This window comes from Thalassophryne amazonica, chromosome 5, assembly GCF_902500255.1.
Source record: "Thalassophryne amazonica chromosome 5, fThaAma1.1, whole genome shotgun sequence".
NCBI classification, from domain to species: domain Eukaryota; kingdom Metazoa; phylum Chordata; class Actinopteri; order Batrachoidiformes; family Batrachoididae; genus Thalassophryne; species Thalassophryne amazonica.
This window is the reverse complement of record NC_047107.1, coordinates 9,900,428-9,926,124: the sequence shown is the minus strand read 5'-3', so window position 1 is coordinate 9,926,124 and position 25,697 is coordinate 9,900,428. Positions and strand designations below refer to the sequence as shown.

General features: G+C 42.8%; 1 protein-coding gene across 2 annotated transcripts in view; it reads left to right on the top strand.

Annotated features, from left to right (window-relative positions):
• The first annotated feature begins 1,825 nt into the window (after nucleotides 1-1,825).
• The window catches only part of bicdl1 (BICD family like cargo adaptor 1), a 137,683-nt gene continuing 113,811 nt past the window's right edge, over nucleotides 1,826-25,697 (top strand). For both annotated transcript variants that reach the window (XM_034169716.1, XM_034169715.1), the window contains exons 1-2: nucleotides 1,826-2,360; nucleotides 9,163-9,378. In XM_034169716.1, coding sequence (XP_034025607.1) covers nucleotides 2,052-2,360; nucleotides 9,163-9,378 — 525 coding nt within the window. In that variant the 5' untranslated portion in view covers nucleotides 1,826-2,051. The remainder of the gene's footprint in view (nucleotides 2,361-9,162; nucleotides 9,379-25,697) is intronic.

Genomic DNA, 25,697 nt, shown 5'->3' with positions numbered 1-25,697 from the left:
CAAATAATGAATGTTGTTACATTCTTTCAATGGAACAAATATTTAATTCAGTGAAAGCTGGAACATACCATTCAGCTCGGCTTTGCCTCATTGAATGGTATGTTCCAGCTTTCACCTCATGAAATATTCGTACCATTGAACGTCTACTTCTGCTGGCCGCCGTCACAATTGCATTTCTTCAGCAGAAAAATCTTTTTTGTTGCCACTGCTTAAACCTTTATGTGCCCAGTGTCTGTGCCACATATTTGTTTAATGTCTTATGTCCACTTACTTAACTTTTACACCTGGGCAAGGAACTAACCAGTTCAGTTCTGCTGGCTGTAATATGTGGATGTTTCATGCTCCCAGTTTGTCCCTCTGTGTGCATCACAGAATGCTCGCTCCCACAACACACCTGTTAACCATTTTGACATTCCACATGAAACTACACAAAAAAACACTATTAAAAATGTAGACAATACGTTCTTCCAGTCAAGTCAAACCTGCTCTGATTGGAGGAACCCCCTGTGACATCATAGAAATCAATAATCCAGGAGGACAACAAATTCTGAGCTTTTCAACCATCTGACGAAATCAGCCTAAATTCCACAAGTTTATGATTTCATATCTCAGGGCATATGGCACCACAAATTAAACACAATACACACACACACAGTATATATATATGCATGTAAATCTCCCATCTAGACGTGGTGAAGATAACTTGCTGCAGTTCAAACTGAAGATCAGAATGGGGAAGAAAAGGGGATTTAAGTGACTTTGACTTTGAAGGTGGCGTGGTTGTTGGTGCCAGACGGGCTGGTCTGAGCATTTCAGAAACTGCTGATCTACTGGGATTTTCATGCACAACCATCTCTGGGGTTTACAGAGAATAGTCTGAAAAAGAGAAGATATCTAGTGAGCAGCAGTTGAGTGGATGAAAATGCGTTGTTGATGTCAGAGGTCAGAGGAGAACGGGCAGACTGGTTGAATGGGCGACTGTGTGTTTCTGACACCTTGTTGAATCTAAGCCACAAAGAATTAAGACAGTTCTGAAGGCGAAAGGGTGTCCATCCCAGTACTAACAAGGTGTACCTAATAAAGTGGCCAGTGAGTGTGAGTAGCGGTATATAGTCCATAAATACATAAAGAAGGGTGGCATGAGGAGACCGGGTGGGAAAAAATGGACCGGAGTCGACGTCGCTTGTGACAAGATGAGTGTACATGTTTTGAAGCATAACAAATCGCTATAATTGACCAAAATTAACACGTACTTGGACAGTGACGGGACCCCAATGCATGATGGGAGCTGGAACCCAGGAGGACTGTTGTGGACTGGTCAAAGCCTGCTGTGTACTGAAGACATGACTCATGCACTGACAACCATATTTTGACGTCATGACCAAAAAAAAAAAAGAAAAATGAATATGAAAGAAATTGCCACGTCTAGAGGAATGTAAATAAAATGTGAGGATTGTGAAGCACAGAGTTTTCTGTTGACAGACATCATGATATACATCAGATCCACGTCCTGATCAGAGGTTTTTGCTGATTTGGGTGCTGGTCCTGGACAGTGGCGCTACCGCTCTCAGCCAATGGCGTGGCGCGTTGTAACAGGTTGCAGTCGACGTCACCGGCAGCGCGGGAACGCGCATGAAGAAGGAAAAGAGGCTGAGGAGGCGACGCGAGCGCGCTCAGTCATTCAACAGCGTAACGGGGCCGATCATCATGGAGGACCGGGACGCCGCTCCGGTATGGACCTTAATCAACCGACCGATGCGGAGAGCTCGTCAAGGCGGTTAAAGCGACTGATCGGCGGAGTGGAGTGTTTGTGGATTACAGGAGGCGCGTTTGGACCAGAGAGAGGAGGAGCGGCTCAGGAAGCTGACACACACACAGGAACAGACACACACAGGGACAGACACACAGACAGACAGGGACAGACAGCTGTTTTCAGTCTCGCCGGGTTGTTGTGGAGGATTTCCCTCGGTGATGGATGACTTGTCGATCAGCAGCCGCTGTCCTCAGCCTGGTCCTGTCCCGGCGGAGTGAACACGCTGATCTTCTCGGCCATGTCCGCTTCCGGCCTCGACCTGCTTTCAGCACCACTGGAGCTGGACAGCGACAGCCTGGAGCCCCGGGCCGCCGCTCCGGGGACGGACGGCTCCGTGGGTCTGGGCTCGGTCCTGGAGGAGGAGCTGGCGGCTCTGAGCGGGGAGCAGCAACCGCACGAGGAGGCGCCCGACCTGCTGTCGCTGTTCCGCCAGAAGGAGAAGGACCTGGTTCTCGCTGCTAAACTCGGCAAAGCGCTGCTGGAGAGGAACCAGGACCTGAACAAGCAATACGAGAACATGCACAAAGATCTCAACGACAAGTTAGAGGTGAGAAAAGAGCAGAACAACTCTGAATAACCATTTAAAAAAGAAAAAAAAAAGCCTGTGATTTATTTTTCCCTCTACATGATGGACGCAGTGTAAAGAAACACAACAAAGTGTTTTTAAAGTTCATGAAGTATTAAATCAACTTAAGTAAACCTGTAGTTTATGTAAGTACTATTTTAATGCCTTTATAAACTTTTTAAGTTTATAAAGGCATCCTGCTGTTAAACCCCCAAAACGTGATTCAGTTGTAAATTATCCCCAAACTGTTAATTGCATATATATATATATATATATATATATGCAGCACAGTGGCTTAGTGGTTAGCACTGTTGCCTCACAGCGAGAAGGTCATGGGTTCAATTCCCGCATGTGGCCCTTCTGTGTGGAGTTTGCATGGGTTTCCTCTGGGTGCTCCGGTTTCCTCCCACATCCAAAGACATGCGGGTGAGGTGGATTGGAATCTTTAAATTGTCCAAAGGTGTGTGAGTGGGTGTGAATGTGTTTGTCTGTTTGTGGCCCTGCGACAGACTGCCGTCCTGTCCTGGGTGTACCCCAACTCACGCTCTATGACTGCTGGGATAGGCTCCAGCACTTCTGTTTCTCTGCTGCCTGTTCGTTCAGGTCAGTATTATTTTTCCAGCTCAGAAGACAGTTCATATGGATTCAAAATAAGATTGTTGCTCGTTGTCTACCTTCCTGAGGTTAGAAACTAGTGTTTGTTTTTCTACAACATTTCTCTTAAAATTTATTGTGCCCTTTAGCGGAGGGGGAGCTTTCTGTCCTCTGTGAGTTTGACAGGTTGACTGTCCCAGTCAAATTCCTCACCTGACACTGTCCCAGGAGGGGAACACACCTAGCAGGACCGGGCGCTTGACACCAGAAGCAAGAACTGCTGGGATCACCTTCTCAGACTGTAGTGACCCCCACAAAAAAAAGCATTTTTGCAGTGATTGGGTTTGCGATCAAGAATTCCTGCAGTAATTGATCCGTAAACTGAAATCCATAAACCAGTTAAACTGAAAAACACACACACATATATATATATATATATATATATCATGAATGATATTCATGTTTTGCGAGACCTGTGTTCACGTTTTGTGAGACTCGCATTCACGTTTTGGGAGATATTTTTTCACTATTCATTTTGCAATTAATGATTTGTGGATAATTCATGATTTGCAGGTGATTCACGTTTAGAGTAGTTTGGGTCCACAGCAGGTTTTATTTTACAGCTAGAGAGAAACCAAATGATCCGCACAGCCACAGCGCTCTGATACAAAAAAAAATATTTAACAAAAAACAAACAAAAGATAAATGTAACCTTTCTGGCAACCAGCCCTTCATCAGGACGAAGGGCTGGTTGCCAGAAAGGTTACATTTATCTTTTGTTAAATATAATCTTTTGGAATCCGAGCACTGTGGCTGTGCGGATGATTTAGTTTCTCTCTTTGGTATTTTTTGGTCCTGCACACCTTTTTATGTGTTTTGGATGTCTTTATTACATGTAGTTGAAGTGGATGTGATACATTCAATCCAGTCTCATGTTTTTTTTGTGCTCCCGTGACGAAATTAGTCAAATTTTCGTGACAGGGGTTTTTTTTTAACTCACCATTACTAACCCTACTCCTACCCCCAACCCTAGCCTTAACCATAATCTAATCTCACTCCTTCCCCCCACCCTAACCATAACACCATAACCCCCCCCCCCCCCCCCCCGCTTCACTTTTAATTTTGTGCAGCCATCATGGAATGAATTAGAATGAATTCGTGTTGCCATGATGAAACTGAGGCGCTTTATGTCACAATATCAAGAACCAATAGATTAATGTATATTTTGTGCTGCTGAATCAGGTTGGATACGTTACAAAACATTCAAACATTACACATTTTTCAAAACGTATTTTTGTTGAACCGGATGTTAGTCTTTGAACTCATGTCCTTATTGGACAGTTCTGCCACTGACGTATAGAGGAAGGGGATTTGATACAGCGAAGATTCATGAAGCTGTGCAGAAGGTGACTGAAGAACTTCAAGCTCAAAGCCTGGTGTCCCGGTCAGGGTTATTATGGGGTTGTGCATGAACCGTGACACCCCCCCCCCCCATTTATAAGACAACCAACAAGGTGAAACGGACAAGAAGACAAACAAAAATAAAACCAACAAAACACACACAGCAGCTTACCTCAGTTAGGTGTGTGTGTGTGTGTGTGTGTGTGTGTGTGTGTGTGTGTGTGTGTGTGTGTGTGTGTGTGTGTACCTGAACGAGAGATAGATGATGCAGTATAAAGGTTTACATCCATAGTGGAAATAATAATAATGATGGTAGACCTTTTTCTTTTCTTTTATCCTTCAAAATAAAATTCCAATTCTAACCAGACATAAAGGGGTTAAGTGTTTGTGTGGCAGAGAGGTGAGGGTTGATTCTCATGCACAGCAGGAATCAAGATGCAAAAATGCAAATAATGAGTTTTAGGCAGGTGACAAAACAGGTCTGTAGGATGTTGATGAGTAGAGGCCGGATGGAGAGGGGTTCAATTCCTGAGTGCTGGGTGAAGTGTTCCATAGAGATGTCATCAATGAGGCCCAGTCACACCTTGATGATTTAGCCTGCATATGCCGACCGCATTAAAAACGCTGCCTTATGCTGGTGTACGTCTAATAAATTAATGCAACTGTCACACCTTAACAATAACCAGTGTATGCCAACAGCCCCGTTTCCACTAAGGGGTTCGGGTCGGTACTGCACGGTATGGTGCAGGTCAGAAACAGAGTAGATTAACATAATTTTATTTTTTTATTTTCATTTTTTATCTTGGGGGACCATTTTCACTGTGTACAGAATGCTGATGAGTCGACTGGCTGTGGTAAATGCTGCCGTGAATGAATGGAGAGTGCTGTGGCTCTTTAAACTTTTAAAGCACCAAGCGGTTGCTTTCTGATCAGGTCCGCTGATTAGATGACCTGATCAGGTCATCACAGACCTGAATAATGAAACGTTGTGATGATTTAAACTTTTAAAGTGCCAGTCGACAGCGATCAGGTGTAATCAGACCTGAATGAATCTGTGATCTGTGTGATCTGTCAGTGTGGTGATCACACCGATGGATCACAGTGATGGCGCTTTAAAAGTTTAAAGCATTACAGCGCATTATTCAGGTCTGATCACACCAGACTGATCAGGTCGTCTGATGATCACACTGACAGCGACGGTACTTTAAAAGTTTAAAGAGTTACAGTTCTTTATTTGGTCACACCTGATCGCGGTTGACTGGCACTTTAAAAGTTTAAATTATCACAGCGCTTCTGTGTGATCAGAGCGTGACAACAGCATCCTCTGAGAAACACACCTGCAGCAGAAAAACCACAGAGGGACTTGTTTTAAAACGCTGTTTCCAGCCCCAACAAGGAACTAAAGTATTTTCAAAAATCAGGACATTTATGTGGATACGTGTCCGTCAGACTGTGATGATGGATTGGACTGAAGCAAACAGGTAATATTTACTTTGTGTGTGAATGAAACAGTCCATCTGCATGAGGACTGCAAGTTTCAGCCAATCAATGGACAGCATTAATGGACGTATTTAGACTTATGAATAAATTACAAGAAACGTGTGCCAACAATCGCATAACTTACCTACAACTTATGTCCCACATGTGCGGGACATATGAGTCATATGCTGGCATACATTGAAAATTTTCAGCATGCGCAGCATGCTGGTATACGCTGGCTAAAGGTGTGACAGGGTCTTGCACTATACTGATGTTATTCCTAAATTTCCAATTCATGAGGATACATGTCTTGGCTATATTTAGGGCTTAGAGAATAAATTTATTGTTGGAACTCATCAGGTTTATTGTTGAGGTGTCACCAAGTAAGCAGAGAGAGGGGGATAAGGGGATGTGGCAACCCAAAAACTCTGACTGACTTTGCGACCTCATACCAAAATAGTTGAACAGGTGTGCAGTTTCAGATGGCGTGGGTAAAAGTTTCTTTTGGGTGCAGTTAGTACAAATGTCTGATGATAGTCTCATTTTAAACATTTTCTGTCGTGTGAAGTGCAACATATCTTGTATTGCATTAACTCAAGATTTGCATTTTTTGTCATAAGATAAATGTTTTTATCATAGTATAAATGTTTTCCTCTCCGGGAACCATCACCTTATCGTGGTGGAGAGGTTTGTGTGCAGCTATGAAAATGAGAGCTGTGTTGTCTGGTGCCTTTGTGCTCCTGGTAGGGTTTCCCATGGCAAATTGGTCTCAGGCGAGAGGCCAGACTAAGAATGGTTCCTAAGACACCATGACAAAACGAGGCAGAGGAAATGTGACCCGGCCCAGAGGAAGCCTGGGGCCCTCATCTGGAGCCAGGCATGGATGTAAGGCCCGTCAGCGAGCGCCTGGTGGCTGGGCTTCCCACGGAGCCCATTCGGGCACTGCCCGAAAAAGCAACGTGGACTTTCCATCACCACCCTGTGGGCTCACCACCCGTAGGGGGAACCACTGGTGTCGGGTGCGCTGTCTATTGGGTGGCAGTGAAAGTCAAGGGCCTCGGCGGACCAGACCCGGGTGGCAGGGGCTAGCTCTGGGGGTGTGGAACGTCACCTCGCTGTGGGGGAAGGAGCCGGAGCTTGTGCGGGAGGTGGAACTATACCAGTTAGATCTGGTGGGCCTCGCCTCCATGCACAGCCTCGGCTGTGGAACCACTCTCCTTGATAGGGGTTGACCTTATTCTTCTCTAAGGGTTGCCCAGGGTGAGAGGCATCGGGCAGGGGTGGGTATACTCACAAGTCCCCGGCTGAGCGCCACTACATTGGAGTTTACCCCGGTAGATGAGAGGGTCGCCTCCCTGCACCTTTGGGTGGCGGGGGGGAAAATTCTGACTGTTGTTTGTGCGTATGCCCCGAACAGCAGTTTGAAGTATTTGGCCTTCTTGGAGTCCCTGAATGGAGTCCTGTATGGGGCTCTGGTGGGGGACTCCATTGTTCTGCTGGGGGACTTCAAAATGCATGTGGGCAATGACAGAAACACCTGGCATGATTGGGAGGAACAGCCTCCCCGATCTAAACCTGAATAGTCATTTGTTATTGGACTTCTGTTCTAGTCATGGACTGTCCATAACAAACACCATGTTCGAACATAAGGATGCTCATAAGTGTACACGGTACCTGAGCACCCTAGGCCGAAGATTGATGATCGATTTTCTAGCTTTTCTAGCATCCCTGTGGTGGTTGGGGGCATTGAACCAGAATGGGCAATGTTCACAGCTTCAATTGCTGAAGCTGCTGCGGGGAGCTGTGGCCTGAAGGTCTTAGGTGCCTCAAGGGGTGGCAAACCTTAAAGGTACCCCCGCAAGGTACTTGAACTCCTTCATTTGGGGTAAGACTGTATTCCCTCCCAGAGTAGGCAATCCATCAGTTTCCTGCTGAGAACCATTTTCTCAGATTTAGAAGTGCTGATCCTCATACCAGCCGCTTCACACTCGGCTGCAAACCAATCCAGTGAGTGTTGGAGGTCACCGGGCGATGAAGCCAACAGGATTACATCATCTGCAAAAAGCAGAGATGAGACCCTGAGCCCACCAAACTGGAAACCCTCCTCCCCCCAACTACACCTCAATATCCTGTCCATGAATATCCCAAACAGGATTGGTGACAAGGCGCAGCCGTGGCGGAGGCCAGCCTCCACCAGAAATGAGTCCGACTTACTACTGAGCACCCGAACACAGCTCTCGCTTTGTGAGTACAGAGATTGGATGGCCCTGAGAAGGGACCCCCTCAATCCATACTCCCACAGCACCTCCCACAGTATCTCCCGGGGTACCCAATCATACGCCTTCTCCAAGTCCACAAAACACATGTAGACCGGGTGGGCATACTGCCAGGCACCCTCCAGTATCCTTGTGAGAGTAAAAAGCTGGTCGGTTGTTCCACGACCACAATGGAACCCGCATTGTTCCTCTTCAATTAGAGGTTCGACTATCGGCCGAACCCTCCTTTCAAGCACCCTGGAGTAGACTTTACCAGGGAGGCCCTTGTGATGCCCTTGTAGTTGGTACACACTCTCTGGACCCCGTTTTTAAATATGGGGACCACCACCCCAGTTTGTCACTCCTCAGGCACTGTCCCAGACCTCAACGCAGTGTTGAAGAGAAGTCTCATCCAAGACAGTCCTTCCACACCTAGAGCCTTCAACATTTCTGGACGGATCTTACCAACCCCCGGGGCCTTGCCACTGCGGAGTTGTTTGACCTCAGTGACTTCCACCAGGGAAATTGATGAAAGTCCTCCATCAGCTTCCAGCTCTGTGCCTACTGTAGAGGGCGCTCCAGTTTGATGCAGGAGTTCCGCAAAGGGTTCCTTCCAGCGCCGGATTACATCCTAAGTTGAGGTCAATAGAGTCCCATCCTTACTGTCGACAGCTTGGATGGTTCCCCGTTTTCCCCTCCTGAGGTGCCTCACGGTCCGCCAGAAGCACCTTGGTGCCGACCGAAAGTCCTTCTCCGTGGTTGCTCCGAACTCCTCCCACACCAGCTGCTTTGCCTCCCTCACAGGAGAGGCTGCTACCCTTCGGGCCGGTCGGTACCTTGCCTCTGGAGTCCTCCGAGATAACATACCCTGGGTTTATGTACGAGGTTAAAAATAATCAGAATACAACATGATTCACAGTTTAATTCACAATTTCCCACAATTGAACATACTTTCATCTTCTCAGTGGTTTCAGTGGTTTGAAATGCTTTTTCCCTCCAAACCTAGTCCCATTAAATTTGATCCTAAGTACTGCTTTTGGTTTGTTGTCTTGCAGCACTTGGAGCAGGAGAAGCATGAGTTGCGTCGACGTCTGGAAAGTCGAGAGGGGGAGTGGGAGAGCCGCGTAGCCGAATTGGAGACAGACGTCCAGCAGCTCCAGGGTGAACTGGAGCGCCACCAGGTCCAGCTGAGGGAAATCGAGAAGGACAGAACGAAGGCCATCACTGAACTCTCCGACCAGAATCACAGACTGCTGGAGCAACTCAGTAGGGTGAGGAGTCGTCCTTGTGTGTGGCAGGTGTAGCTCCCGAGGAGAGTCACGAGTGTCAGTTTGAGGAAATAAAGAACATGTGGTTCAGGCTGCAATACTATGATGCCAGCAATGCTTTACAGTTGCAGTTTCCCTGTTCTACGACTAGTTGTTGTGTGTACACATGGTCAGAGCTTTGTGTATATTTACACACATTTCTAAGAAGAAAGTTAAAGGATCTTTCAACACTTCACATTTTGAAAAAACTCAGCAGTTATGTGGGTTATGACAGAACAATCAGCACGTAAAGATTTGTCCACAACTCGATCAGAATGTGTTGCATCGGACATTCAAACAGACGATTGTACTGAAATTACTGTATTGTCAGAAATGCAATTAAATAAAATAACAAAACATCCCGAGCCTGGGGAGCAATGTGAGCAGATCCAGTGAGTTAGGGATGGAATTATGGGAAAATTGCCATCTACTGGCCATCCAGTAGATGGCACTATTCATGGCAGTGTGAAGAGCAATTGCCACACATTCACTAAAAGTGCTGAATTACTTAACAAACAGAATTTTCAGGTTTCAAATTGTCTTTTTTTTTTTTTTACAAATGAAATAAATGACATATTTACAAATACAGATTTATTTGTAAAACCCGCCACACGTTACAGTTACTTGTGTGTTATATACTGACCAACCACTGATGTCAGGAAATTAATTTTCCAATAATGCATTGCGGCATGTGTGTCTTTAAATGCTAAAACCTTCGCAATTAGTGCATTACTGTAAAAGTAAAACATATAGCTCATATTTTCACTTTGTAAATTGACAGAGGTGACATTAATTTCAGTAACTTGTCTGGAATTAGTTTGTTTAAAATTTTAACCATAAGTCAAAACTGTCTGCCTGTACATTACTTGTGTGATGTGCCTGCAGGTCTGTATGGTATGAAAATATATTTTTTTTCCCTCCCTCTTCCTTTGCCACTGGTAATCAGCTTTCCTCTGCTGGCAGAGGATTGAGCACTGCCACTCATAGCTGTCTGTCTACTACAAAACATGTAACAGGCAGGCATTAAAAGCTATGATTTTAGACTTTACTAATGTTTTTAACTGTTAAGCTTTATTCACTACACCTGCAAAAATATGTTAGCGGTCTAAAAGTGATCAGAACAAAATTTATCGGACGCTAATTGGTGTGTTGATGGTTTTCAAAGTTATCTGAAAAGCTAAAACACTAACAAAAACGTTAGTTTTGATAATTAGCTGTTAGCAGATTAGCGGAACTGTGCCCACCACTACAACAGTATGAATGAGGTCAACCACAAGCATCTTTTTCTCTTTTTAGTCTTTTCCCCCATTTTGTGTTTGTTGTCTTTCTTAGCCATAAACTGTATACTGGACAAACCCTGCATGACGTTGCCCATAGGGTTTCTGTCAAGATGCCACTAACATACAAAATGAAACATGAAAATTTCCCTCAACAGCACTACTGGAGCACAGACGCCGCACAACAAGCTGTTTTCTTACATATATTTGTATAAAATGCTTAGAAAAGGTAGACAGAGTCCTCCAGTCACATCTAGGATTCTCTGCTCGCGCAGCTCTGAGTCTGAACTCTCGGCTCAGCGGCACACACTACCTACTGGCTTCTATGAGACTCTGCTCACTGTTGGAGGTTCCACTCAAGTGGCCAGTCAAGAAACTGCAACTTTTTCCCTCTTCCAAGTGGCTTTGTTTTCAACAGCCCAGGTTGAGGCTCATTCTCCACCTGCGCTTGTCCCTCATCCGTGGACTGTAACTGAGTGATTCTAACTGTATACAGCTCTGACAGGAGGAAATGTCAAATTATCAATCAATCAATCAATCAATTTTTTTATATAGCGCCAAATCACAACAAACAGTTGCCCCAAGGCGCTTTATATTGTAAGGCAAGGCCATACAATAATTATGTAAAACCCCAACGGTCAAAACGACCCCCTGTGAGCAAGCACTTGGCTACATTGGGAAGGAAAAACTCCATTTTAACAGGAAGAAACCTCCAGCAGAACCAGGCTCAGGGAGGGCAGTCTTCTGCTGGGACTGGTTGGGGCTGAGGGAGAGAACCAGGAAAAAGACATGCTGTGGAGGGGAGCAGAGATCGATCACTAATGATTAAATGCAGAGTGGTGCATACAGAGCAAAAAGAGAAAGAAACAGTGCATCATGGGAACCCCCCAGCAGTCTACGTCTATAGCAGCATAACTAAGGGATGGTTCAGGGTCACCTGATCCAGCCCTAACTATAAGCTTTAGCAAAAAGGAAAGTTTTAAGCCTAATCTTAAAAGTAGAGAGGGTGTCTGTCTCCCTGATCTGAATTGGGAGCTGGTTCCACAGGAGAGGAGCCTGAAAGCTGAAGGCTCTGCCTCCCATTCTACTCTTACAAACCCTAGGAACTACAAGTAAGCCTGCAGTCTGAGAGCGAAGCGCTCTATTGGGGTGATATGGTACTACGAGGTCCCTAAGATAAGATGGGACCTGATTATTCAAAACCTTATAAGTAAGAAGAAGAATTTTAAATTCTATTCTAGAATTAACAGGAAGCCAATGAAGAGAGGCCAATATGGGTGAGATATGCTCTCTCCTTCTAGTCCCCGTCAGTACTCTAGCTGCAGCATTTTGAATTAACTGAAGGCTTTTTAGGGAACTTTTAGGACAACCTGATAATAATGAATTACAATAGTCCAGCCTAGAGGAAATAAATGCATGAATTAGTTTTTCAGCATCACTCTGAGACAAGACCTTTCTGATTTTAGAGATATTGCGTAAATGCAAAAAAGCAGTCCTACATATTTGTTTAATATGCGCTTTGAATGACATATCCTGATCAAAAATGACTCCAAGATTTCTCACAGTATTACTAGAGGTCAGGGTAATGCCATCCAGAGTAAGGATCTGGTTAGACACCATGTTTCTAAGATTTGTGGGGCCAAGTACAATAACTTCAGTTTTATCTGAGTTTAAAAGCAGGAAATTAGAGGTCATCCATGTCTTTATGTCTGTAAGACAATCCTGCAGTTTAGCTAATTGGTGTGTGTCCTCTGGCTTCATGGATAGATAAAGCTGGGTATCATCTGCGTAACAATGAAAATTTAAGCAATACCGTCTAATAATACTGCCTAAGGGAAGCATGTATAAAGTGAATAAAATTGGTCCTAGCACAGAACCTTGTGGAACTCCATAATTAACTTTAGTCTGTGAAGAAGATTCCCCATTTACATGAACAAATTGTAATCTATTAGATAAATATGATTCAAACCAGCGCAGCGCAGTGCCTTTAATACCTATGGCATGCTCTAATCTCTGTAATAAAATTTTATGGTCAACAGTATCAAAAGCAGCACTGAGATCTAACAGAACAAGCACAGAGATGAGTCCACTGTCTGAGGCCATAAGAAGATCATTTGTAACCTTCACTAATGCTGTTTCTGTACTATGATGAATTCTAAAACCTGACTGAAACTCTTCAAATAGACCATTCCTCTGCAGATGATCAGTTAGCTGTTTTACAACTACCCTTTCAAGAATTTTTGAGAGAAAAGGAAAGTTGGAGATTGGCCTATAATTAGCTAAGATAGCTGGGTCAAGTGATGCCTTTTTAAGTAATGGTTTAATTACTGCCACCTTAAAAGCCTGTGGTACATAGCCAACTAACAAAGATAGATTGATCATATTTAAGATCGAAGCATTAAATAATGGTAGGGCTTCCTTGAGCAGCCTGGTAGGAATGGGGTCTAATAAACATGTTGATGGTTTGGATGAAGTAACTAATGAAAATAACTCAGACAGAACAATCGGAGAGAAAGAGTCTAACCAAATACCGGCATCACTGAAAGCAGCCAAAGATAACGATACGTCTTTGGGATGGTTATGAGTAATTTTTTCTCTAATAGTTAAAATTTTGTTAGCAAAGAAAGTCATGAAGTCATTACTAGTTAAAGTTAATGGAATACTGAGCTCAATAGAGCTCTGACTCTTTGTCAGCCTGGCTACAGTGCTGAAAAGAAACCTGGGGTTGTTCTTATTTTCTTCAATTAGTGATGAGTAGAAAGATGTCCTAGCTTTACGGAGGGCTTTTTTATAGAGCAACAGACTCTTTTTCCAGGCTAAGTGAAGATCTTCTAAATTAGTGAGACGCCATTTCCTCTCCAACTTACGGGTTATCTGCTTTAAGCTACGAGTTTGTGAGTTATACCACGGAGTCAGGCACTTCTGATTTAAAGCTCTCTTTTTTAGAGGAGCTACAGCATCCAAAGTTGTCTTCAATGAGGATGTAAAACTATTGATGAGATACTCTATCTCACTTACAGAGTTTAGGTAGCTACTCTGCACTGTGTTGGTATATGGCATTAGAGAACATAAAGAAGGAATCATATCCTTAAACCTAGTTACAGCGCTTTCTGAAAGACTTCTAGTGTAATGAAACTTATTCCCCACTGCTGGGTAGTCCATCAGAATAAATGTATATGTTATTATGAAATGATCAGACAGAAGGGAGTTTTCAGGGAATACTGTTAAGTCTTCAATTTCCATACCATAAGTCAGAACAAGATCTAAGATATGATTAAAGTGGTGGGTGGACTCATTTACTTTTTGAGCAAAGCCAATAGAGTCTAATAATAGATTAAATGCAGTGTTGAGGCTGTCATTCTCAGCATCTGTGTGGATGTTAAAATTGCCCACTATAATTATCTTATCTGAGCTAAGCACTAAGTCAGACAAAAGGTCTGAAAATTCACAGAGAAACTCACAGTAACGACCAGGTGGACGATAGATAATAACAAATAAAACTGTTTTTTTGGACTTCCAATTTGGATGGACAAGACTAAGAGTCAAGCTTTCAAATGAATTAAAGCTCTGTCTGGGTTTTTGATTAATTAATAAGCTGGAATGGAAGATTGCTGCTAATCCTCCGCCCCGGCCCGTGCTACGAGCATTCTGACAGTTAGTGTGACTCGGGGGTGTTGACTCATTTAAACTAACATATTCATCCTGCTGTAACCAGGTTTCTGTTAGGCAGAATAAATCAATATGTTGATCAATTATTACATCATTTACCAACAGGGACTTAGAAGAGAGAGACCTAATGTTTAATAGACCACATTTAACTGTTTTAGTCTGTGGTGCAGTTGAAGGTGCTATATTATTTTTTCTTTTTGAATTTTTATGCTTAAATAGATTTTTGCTGGTTATTGGTAGTCTGGGAGCAGGCACCGTCTCTACGGGGATGGGGTAATGAGGGGATGGCAGGGGGAGAGAAGCTGCAGAGAGGTGTGTAAGACTACAACTCTGCTTCCTGGTCCCAACCCTGGATAGTCACGGTTTGGAGGATTTAAGAAAATTGGCCAGATTTCTAGAAATGAGAGCTGCTCCATCCAAAGTGGGATGGATGCCGTCTCTCCTAACAAGACCAGGTTTTCCCCAGAAGCTTTGCCAATTATCTATGAAATTGGCAAATTATCTATGAAATTGGCAAATTATCCCAAGGAGACTGTGCTGTGGTGAGGCCATTAGAGTCCTGCTATTTTTAAGTCCTTTCCCTGAATAGTTATAGCTGAAGAGTTTAACTTTAGAGTAATTGACCTGTTCTTGGTAGGATCGCTGTGCTGCAGAAAATATGGAACTGCAGGTGCAGTGACACGCCATAAGAAGTGAGGAAGACCACAGCGCTGGAAGGATTAGGCTCTAATCCATCCTAATAGACTTTACCATGTGCATTAGGTCAGCAGCCACAACAACTCAAGTCCACACTCTGGTTAATTAGTAACAGCAGGTGTCTCTACTTCTTATTATGTCTTTCCAAGAGGTGATTAAACTCCAGCTACATCTGTGACGAGTCTCCAGATTGCAGTATGTTGTGTGTACTCCTCAGCAGACCCGAGGAAGGCTGTCGGACAACTAACACAAACCAGTCCAGTTGACTCCACCCTCATGCACTGTCAGGCAGAAATGGCCTCATGGCTGGAGAGGACATGTATGTGCAGACGTGTCAGTTAATTTCTCCATAAGGTCATGATAAAAGTATAGATTATATGTAAGAAATAGATTAAATAGACTCCATCAATCTGGGATTAGACCTGGGGGTACGAATCTGTAGACGCATGAGGACAGACAATCTGCTCAGGTCTAATCTGATCAGAGTGAAAAGCCGAGAGGAGAATGCTGTCCAATTACTCCACGCACTCCAGCACACTTTCTGAGTGAGTTTTATGTCCATCAGCCTCTGAAGCACGGGTCAGCAAACACGCCGCGCTGAGGGGGTGGGATTACCGTCAATTTAGCAGCAGCTTGTTGTTTGACTTAATCTTGATGTCTGCTAAACCTGTTGCCATTACACATAATGACCCCGACAAATGTACATAAAAAAAACTCAAGAATCCTGCAGATCTCATCTTAGCCTGTTCAGCAGTTGATGTAATGTCTTCTGGACAAATGGATGGTAGAAAAACACAAGTTATTTCAGAATGATTCAGAGTACATACTTAAGCCAAGGCCAAAAAACCCCAAATGTTGAAACTTTTATTGTTGTTGTTGTTCTGGGGTGCTGTGATGAACTGGTGGCCTGCCCCAGGTGGAGTGCCAACAAACCTAGAATGTGTAGGTTCCATGTGTGATACTGTGTAGGTTCTATATGTGATGCTGTGTAGGTCCCATGTGTGATACTGTGTAGGTTCTATATGTGATGCTGTGTAGGTTCTATATCTGATGCTGTGTAGGTCCCATATGTGATACTGTGTAGGTTCTATATGTGATGCTGTGTAGGTCCCATGTGTGATACTGTGTAGGTTCTATATGTGATACTGTGTAGGTTCTATATGTGATGCTGTGTAGGTTCTATATCTGATGCTGTGTAGGTTCCATGTGTGATACTGTGTTGGTTCTATATGTGATGCTGTGTAGGTTCTATATCTGATGCTGTGTAGGTCCCATATGTGATACTGTGTAGGTTCTATATGTGATGCTGTGTAGGTCCCATGTGTGATACTGTGTAGGTTCTATATGTGATACTGTGTAGGTTCTATATGTGATGCTGTGTAGGTTCTATATCTGATGCTGTGTAGGTCCCATATGTGATACTGTGTAGGTTCTATATGTGATGCTGTGTAGGTCCCATGTGTGATACTGTGTAGGTTCTATATGTGATACTGTGTAGGTTCTATATGTGATGCTGTGTAGGTCCCATGTGTGATACTGTGTAGGTTCTATATGTGATACTGTGTAGGTTCTATATGTGATGCTGTGTAGGTCCCATGTGTGATACTGTGTAGGTTCTATATGTGATGCTGTGTAGGTCCCATGTGTGATACTGGGTAGGTGCTATTTGTGATACTGTGTAGATTCTATATGTGATGCTGTGTAGATCCCATGTGTGATACTGTGTAGGTTCTATATGTGATGCTGTGTAGGTCCAATGTGTGATACTATGTAGGTTCTATATGTGATGTTGTGTAGGTTCCATGTGTGATACTGTGTTGGTTCCATATGTGATGCTGTGTAAGTCCCATGTGTGATACTGTGTAGGTTCTATATGTGATACTGTGTAGGTTCTATATGTTATGCTGTATAGGTCCCATGTGCGATACTGTGTAGATTCAATGTGTGATACTGTGTAGGTTCTATATGTGATGCTGTCTTGGTTCCATATGTGATACTGTGTAGGTTCTATATGTGATGCTGTGTTGGTTCCATATGTTATGCTGTGTAGGTCCCATGTGTGATACTGTGTAGGTTCTATATGTGATGCTGTGTAGGTCCCATGTGTGATACTGTGTAGGTCCTATATGTGATGCTGTGTAGGGCCCATGTGTGATACTGTGTAGGTTGTATATGTGATACTGTGTTGGTTCTATATGTGATGCTGTGTAGATCGCATGTGTGATACTGTGTAGATCCCATGTGTGATACTGTGTAGGTCCTATATATGATGCTGTGTTGGTTCCATATGTGATACTGTATAGGTTCTATATGTCATACTGTGTAGGTTCTATATGTGATGTTGTGTTGGTTCCATATGTGATACTGTGTAGGTTCTATATGTGATGCTGTGTAGGTCCCATGTGTGATAATGTGTAGGTTCCATGTGTGATACTGTGTAGGTTCTATATGTGATGCTGTCTTGGTTCCATATGTGATACTGTGTAGGTTCTATATGTGATGCTGTGTTGGTTCCATATGTTATGCTGTCTAGGTCCCATGTGTGATACTGTATAGGTTCTATATGTGATGCTGTGTAGGTTCTATATGTGATGCTGTGTAGGTCCCATGTGTGATACTGTGTAGGTCCTATATGTGATGCTGTGTAGGGCCCATGTGTGATACTGTGTAGGTCCTATATGTGATGCTGTGTTGGTTCCATATGTGATACTGTATAGGTTCTATATGTGATACTGTGTAGGTTCTATATGTGATGTTGTGTTGGTTCCATATGTGATACTGAGTAGGTTCCATGTGTGATACTGTGTAGGTTCCATGTGTGATACTGTGTATGTTCTATATGTGATACTGTGTAGGTTCCATGTGTGATGCTGTGTAGGTTCCATGTGTGATGCTGTGTAGGTTCCATGTGTGATGCTGTGTAGGTTCTATATGTGATGCTGTGTAGGTCCCATGTGTGATACTGTGTAGGTTCCATGTGTGATACTGTGTAGGTTCTATATGTGATGCTGTCTTGGTTCCATATGTGATGCTGTGTTGGTTCCATATGTTATGCTGTGTAGGTTGCATGTGTGATACTGTGTAGGTTCCATATGTGATGCTGTGTAGGTCGCATGTGTGATACTGTGTAGGTCCTATATGTGATGCTGTGTAGAGCCCATGTGTGATACTGTGTAGGTCCTATATGTGATGCTGTGTTGGTTCCATATGTGATACTGTATAGGCTCTATATGTGATACTGTGTAGGTTCTATATGTGATGTTTTGTTGGTTCCATATGTGATACTGTGTAGGTCCCATGTGTGATACTGTGTAGGTTCCATGTGTGATACTGTGTAGGTTCTATATGTGATGCTGTGTTGGTTCCATATGTGATGCTGTGTAGGTCCTATGTGTGATACTGTGTAGGTTCCATATGTGATACTGTGTAGGTTCTACATGTGATACTGTGTAGGTTCTACATGTGATGCTGTGTAGGTTCCATGTGTGATACTGTGTAGGTGCTATATGTGATACTGTGTATGTTCTATATGTGATACTGTGTAGGTTCTATATGTGATGCTGTGTAGATTCTATATGTGATGCTGTGTAGGTTCTATATGTTATGCTGTGTAGGTGCCATGTGTAATACTGTGTAGGTTCTATATGTGATGCTGTGTAGGTCCCATGTGTGATACTGTGTAGGTTCAATATGTGACACTGTTTTGGATCTGTATGTGATACTGTGTTGCCTATGTATGTGATACTGTGTAGGTCCTATATGTGATGCTGTGTAGTTGCCATGTCTGATACTGTGTAGGTCCTATATGTGTAGGTGGATGTTCTATATGTGATGCTGTGTAGATCCCATGTGTGATATTGTGTAGGTCCTATATGTGATACTGTGTTGGTTCCATATGTGATACTGTGTAGGTTCTATATGTGATACGGTGTAGGTTCTATATGTGATGTTGTGTAGGTCGCATGTGTGATACTGTGTCGGTTCCACGTGTGATACTGTGTAGGTTCTATATGTTATGCTGTGTAGGTCCCATGTGTGAAACTGTGTAGGTTCAATATGTCACACTGTATTGGTTCTGTATGTGATACTGTGTTGGTTCTGTATGTGATACTGTGTAGGTCCTATATGTGATGCTGTGTAGTTGCCATGTGTGATACTGTGTAGGTCCTATATGTGATGCTGTATAGGTTCCAGGTGTGATACTGTGTAGGTCCTATATGTGTAGATGGATGTTCTATATGTGATGCTGTGTAGGTCCCATGTGTGATACTGTGTAGGTCCTATATGTGATGCTGTGTAGGGCCCATGTGTGATACTGTGTAGGTCCTATATGTGATGCTGTGTTGGTTCCATATGTGATACTGTATAGGTTCTATATGTGATACTGTGTAGGTTCTATATGCGATGTTGTGTTGGTTCCATATGTGATACTGTGTAGGTCCCATGTGTGATACTGTGTAGGTTCTATATGTTATGCTGTGTACGTGCTATATGTTATGCTGTGTAGGTTCTATATATGATGCTGTGTCGGTTCCGTATGTGATACTGTGTTTTTTCTGTATGTGATACTGTGTAGGTTCTGTATGTGATTCTGTGTAGGTCCCATGTGTGATACTGTGTAGGTTCCATGTGTGATGCTGTGTCGGTTCTATATGTGATGCTGTGTAGGTTCTATATGTGATACTTTGTCTGTTCTCTATGTGATACTGTGTTGGTTCCATATATGATACTGTGTAGGTTCTATATGTGATACTGTGTCGATTCCATATGTGATACTGTGTAGGTTCAACATGTGATACTGTGTAGGTTTGTATGTGATGTTGTGTATGTTCTATATGTGATGCTGTGTAGGTCCCATGTGTGATACTGTGTAGGTTCTATATGTGATGCTGTGTCGGTTCCGTATGTGATACTGTGTAGGTTCTATATGTGATAAAGTGTAGGTTCTGTATGTGATTCTGTGTAGGTTCTATATGTGATGCTGTGTAGATCCCATGTGTGATACTATGTAGGTCCTATATGTGATACTGTGTTGGTTCCATATGTGATACTGTGTAGGTTCAACATGTGATACTGTGTAGGTTTGTATGTGATGTTGTGTATGTTCTATATGTGATGCTGTGTAGGTCCCATGTGTGATACTGTGTAGGTTCTATATGTGATGCTGTGTCGGTTCCGTATGTGATACTGTGTAGGTTCTATATGTGATAAAGTGTAGGTTCTGTATGTGATTCTGTGTAGGTTCTATATGTGATGCTGTGTAGATCCCATGTGTGATACTATGTAGGTCCTATATGTGATACTGTGTTGGTTCCATATGTGATACTGTGTAGGTTCTATATGTGATACTGTGTATGTTCTATATGTGATACTGTGTAGGTCCCATGTGTGATACTGTGTAGATTCTATATGTGATACTGTATATGTTCTATATGTGATACTGTTTAGGTTCTATATGTTATACTGTGTAGGTCCCATGTTGATACTGTGTAGGTTCTATATGTGATGCCGTGTAGGTCCCATGTGTGATGTTGTGTATGTTCTATATGTGATACTGTGTAGGTTCTATATGTGATGCTGTGTAGGTCCCATGTGTGATACTGTGTAGGTTCTATATTTTATGCTGTGTAGGTCCCATGTTGATACTGTGTAGGTCCTATATGTAATGCTGTGTAGGTCCCATGTGTGATACTGTGTAGGGTCTGTATGTGATAATGTGTAGGTTCCATATGTGATACTGTTTAGGTTCTATATGTTATACTGTGTAGGTCCCATGTTGATACTGTGTAGGTTCTATATGTGATGCCGTGTAGGTCCCATGTGTGATGTTGTGTATGTTCTATATGTGATACTGTGTAGGTTCTATATGTGATGCTGTGTAGGTCCCATGTGTGATACTGTGTAGGTTCTATATGTGATGCTGTGTAGGTCCCATGTTGATACTGTGTAGGTCCTATATGTAATGCTGTGTAGGTCCCATGTGTGATACTGTGTAGGGTCTGTATGTGATAATGTGTAGGTTCAATATGTGACACTGTTTTGGTTCTGTATGTGATACTGTGTTGCTTCTGTATGTGATACTGTGTAGGTCCTATATGTGATGCTGTGTAGTTGCCATGTCTGATACTGTGTAGGTCCTATATGTGTAGGTGGATGTTCTATATGTGATGCTGTGTAGATCCCATGTGTGATATTGTGTAGGTCCTATATGTGATACTGTGTTGGTTCCATATGTGATACTGTGTAGGTTCTATATGTGATACGGTGTAGGTTCTATATGTGATGTTGTGTAGGTCGCATGTGTGATACTGTGTCGGTTCCACGTGTGATACTGTGTAGGTTCTATATGTTAGGCTCTGTAGGTCCCATGTGTGAAACTGTGTAGGTTCAATATGTCACACTGTATTGGTTCTGTATGTGATACTGTGTTGGTTCTGTATGTGATACTGTGTAGGTCCTATATGTGATGCTGTGTAGTTGCCATGTGTGATACTGTGTAGGTCCTATATGTGATGCTGTATAGGTTCCAGGTGTGATACTGTGTAGGTCCTATATGTGTAGATGGATGTTCTATATGTGATGCTGTGTAGGTCCCATGTGTGATACTGTGTAGGTCCTATATGTGATGCTGTGTAGGGCCCATGTGTGATACTGTGTAGGTCCTATATGTGATGCTGTGTTGGTTCCATATGTGATACTGTATAGGTTCTATATGTGATACTGTGTAGGTTCTATATGCGATGTTGTGTTGGTTCCATATGTGATACTGTGTAGGTCCCATGTGTGATACTGTGTAGGTTCTATATGTTATGCTGTGTACGTGCTATATGTTATGCTGTGTAGGTTCTATATGTGATACTTTGTAGGTTCTATATGTGATACTGTGTTGGTTCCATATATGATACTGTGTAGGTTCTATATGTGATACTGTGTAGGTTCAACATGTGATACTGTGTAGGTTTGTATGTGATGTTGTGTATGTTCTATATGTGATGCTGTGTAGGTCCCATGTGTGATACTGTGTAGGTTCTATATGTGATGCTGTGTCGGTTCCGTATGTGATACTGTGTAGGTTCTATATGTGATAAAGTGTAGGTTCTGTATGTGATTCTGTGTAGGTTCTATATGTGATGCTGTGTAGATCCCATGTGTGATACTATGTAGGTCCTATATGTGATACTGTGTTGGTTCCAAATGTGATACTGTGTAGGTTCTATATGTGATACTGTGTATGTTCTATATGTGATACTGTGTAGGTCCCATGTGTGATACTGTGTAGATTCTATATGTGATACTGTATATGTTCTATATGTGATACTGTTTAGGTTCTATATGTTATACTGTGTAGGTCCCATGTTGATACTGTGTAGGTTCTATATGTGATGCCGTGTAGGTCCCATGTGTGATGTTGTGTATGTTCTATATGTGATACTGTGTAGGTTCTATATTTTATGCTGTGTAGGTCCCATGTTGATACTGTGTAGGTCCTATATGTAATGCTGTGTAGGTCCCATGTGTGATACTGTGTAGGGTCTGTATGTGATAATGTGTAGGTTCCATATGTGATACTGTGTAGATTCTATATGTGATACTGTGTAGGTCCCACGTGTGATACTGTGTAGGTTCTATATGTGATACTGTGTATGTTCTATATGTGATACTGTGTAGGTTCTATATGTGATGTTGTGTATGTTCTATCAGAATTTTGGCTCTCTGTTGGGACTGTTTACACAGAGACTGCTACCTGCTGCTTTGGACTTTGAACTAACAGTCTTTTTCAAGACTTTTTTACTTTTTTACCTTTTTACTTTTTTTACTTTTTTACTGTGCTCCAACGCCTAAGGAAGACCTCTAACGGTCGAAACATCGCGACGGAGCACTTTTATCAGCTAACTTTCATCAGCGTTGGCAAGCTAACTAGCTTGCTAACGCTTTCGTTTTTATTTTTATTTTATTTTTTTTGTTTAGCACTGTTGTCGTGCGTTACCTGTGCTGCTCCACAGCGTGTTTAGTCGATTTTTATTTTATTTTAGCACCGTTGTCGTGCGTTCGCTGTTGTCGTGCGTTACCTGTGCTGCTTCATGGCCTGTTTGGTGCCTTAATTAAGGCACTCCTTCTGCTGAATCACCTCTAAATTATTTACACATTATTCACTTTGTGTGTTTTTAGGAATCCGCTAGGTTGCGTAGCTACTAGCTCTTAGCCGATTTAGCATGGCGGCTTCTCCTGTCTCTCCCGCACTTTTCTGCTCTGGGTGTGAAATGTTTAGTTATTCCTCGGCCTCCTTTAGCAGTAACGGTACTTGTAATAAGTGCAGCTTATTCGTAGCTTTGGAGGCCAGGCTGGGCGAATTGGAGACTCGGCTCCGCACCGTGGAAAATTCTACAGCTAGCCAGGCCCCTGTAGTCGGTGCGGACCAAGGTAGCTTAGCCGCCGTTAGTTCCCCCCTGGCAGATCCCGAGCAGTTGGGAAAGCAGGCTGACTGGGTGACTGTGAGGAGGAAGCGTAGCCCTAAACAGAAGCCCCGTGTACACCGTCAACCCGTTCACATCTCTAACCGTTTTTCCCCACTCGACGATACACTCGCCGAGGATCAAACTCTGGTTATTGGCGACTCTGTTTTGAGAAATGTGAAGTTAGCGACACCAGCAACCATTGTCAATTGTCTTCCGGGGGCCAGAGCAGGCGACGTCGAAGGACATTTGAAATTGCTGGCTAAGGCTAAGCGTAAATTTGGTAAGATTGTAATTCACGTTGGCAGTAATGACACCCGGTTATGCCAATCGGAGGTCACTAAAATTAACATTAAATCGGTGTGTAACTTTGCAAAAACAATGTCGGACTCTGTTGTTTTCTCTGCGCCCCTCCCCAATCAGACCGGGAGTGACATGTTTAGCCGCATGTTCTCCTTGAATTGCTGGCTGTCTGAGTGGTGTCCAAAAAATGAGGTGGGCTTCATTGATAATTGGCAAAGCTTCTGGGGAAAACCTGGTCTTGTTAGGAGAGACGGCATCCATCCCACTTTGGATGGAGCAGCTCTCATTTCTAGAAATCTGGCCAATTTTCTTGGATCCTCCAAACTGTGACTGTCCAGCGTTGGGACCAGGAGGCAGAGCTGTAGTCTTACACACCTCTCTGCAGCTTCTCTCCCCCTGCCATCCCCTCATTACCCCATCCCCGTAGAGACGGTGCCTGCTCCCAGACCACCAATAACCAGCAAAAATCTATTTAAGCATAAAAATTCAAAAAGAAAAAATAATATAGCACCTTCAATTGCACCACAGACTAAAACAGTTAAATGTGGTCTATTAAACATTAGGTCTCTCTCTTCTAAGTCCCTGTTGGTAAATGATATAATAATTGATCAACGTATTGATTTATTCTGCCTAACAGAAACCTGGTTACAGCAGGATGAATATGTTAGTTTAAAGGAGTCAACACCCCCGAGTCACACTAACTGTCAGAATGCTCGTAGCACGGGCCGGGGCGGAGGATTAGCAGCAATCTTCCATTCCAGCTTATTAATTAATCAAAAACGTAGACAGAGCTTTAATTCATTTGAAAGCTTGTCTCTTAGTCTTGTCCATCCAAATTGGAAGTCCCAAAAACCAGTTTTATTTGTTATTATCTATCGTCCACCTGGTCGTTACTGTGAGTTTCTCTGTGAATTTTCAGACCTTTTGTCTGACTTAGTGCTTAGCTCAGATAAGATAATTATAGTGGGCGATTTTAACATCCACACAGATGCTGAGAATGACAGCCTCAACACTGCATTTAATCTATTATTAGACTCTATTGGCTTTGCTCAAAAAGTAAATGAGTCCACCCACCACTTTAATCATATCTTAGATCTTGTTCTGACTTATGGTATGGAAATAGAAGACTTAACAGTATTCCCTGAAAACTCCCTTCTGTCTGATCATTTCTTAATAACATTTACATTTACTCTGATGGACTACCCAGCAGTGGGGAATAAGTTTCATTACACTAGAAGTCTTTCAGAAAGCGCTGTAACTAGGTTTAAGGATATGATTCCTTCTTTATGTTCTCTAATGCCATATACCAACAGTGCAGAGTAGCTACCTAAACTCTGTAAGTGAGATAGAGTATCTCGTCAATAGTTTTACATCCTCATTGAAGACAACTTTGGATGCTGTAGCTCCTCTAAAAAAGAGAGCTTTAAATCAGAAGTGTCTGACTCCGTGGTATAACTCACAAACTCGTAGCTTAAAGCAGATAACCCGTAAGTTGGAGAGGAAATGGCGTCTCACTAATTTAGAAGATCTTCACTTAGCCTGGAAAAAGAGTCTGTTGCTCTATAAAAAAGCCCTCCGTAAAGCTAGGACATCTTTCTACTCATCACTAATTGAAGAAAATAAGAACAACCCCAGGTTGACATATCGTTATCTTTGGCTGCTTTCAGTGATGCCGGTATTTGGTTAGACTCTTTCTCTCCGATTGTTCTGTCTGAGTTATTTTCATTAGTTACTTCATCCAAACCATCAACATGTTTATTAGACCCCATTCCTGCCAGGCTGCTCAAGGAAGTCCTACCATTATTTAATGCTTCAATCTTAAATATGATCAATCTATCTTTGTTAGGTGGTTATGTACCACAGGCTTTTAAGGTGGCAGTAATTA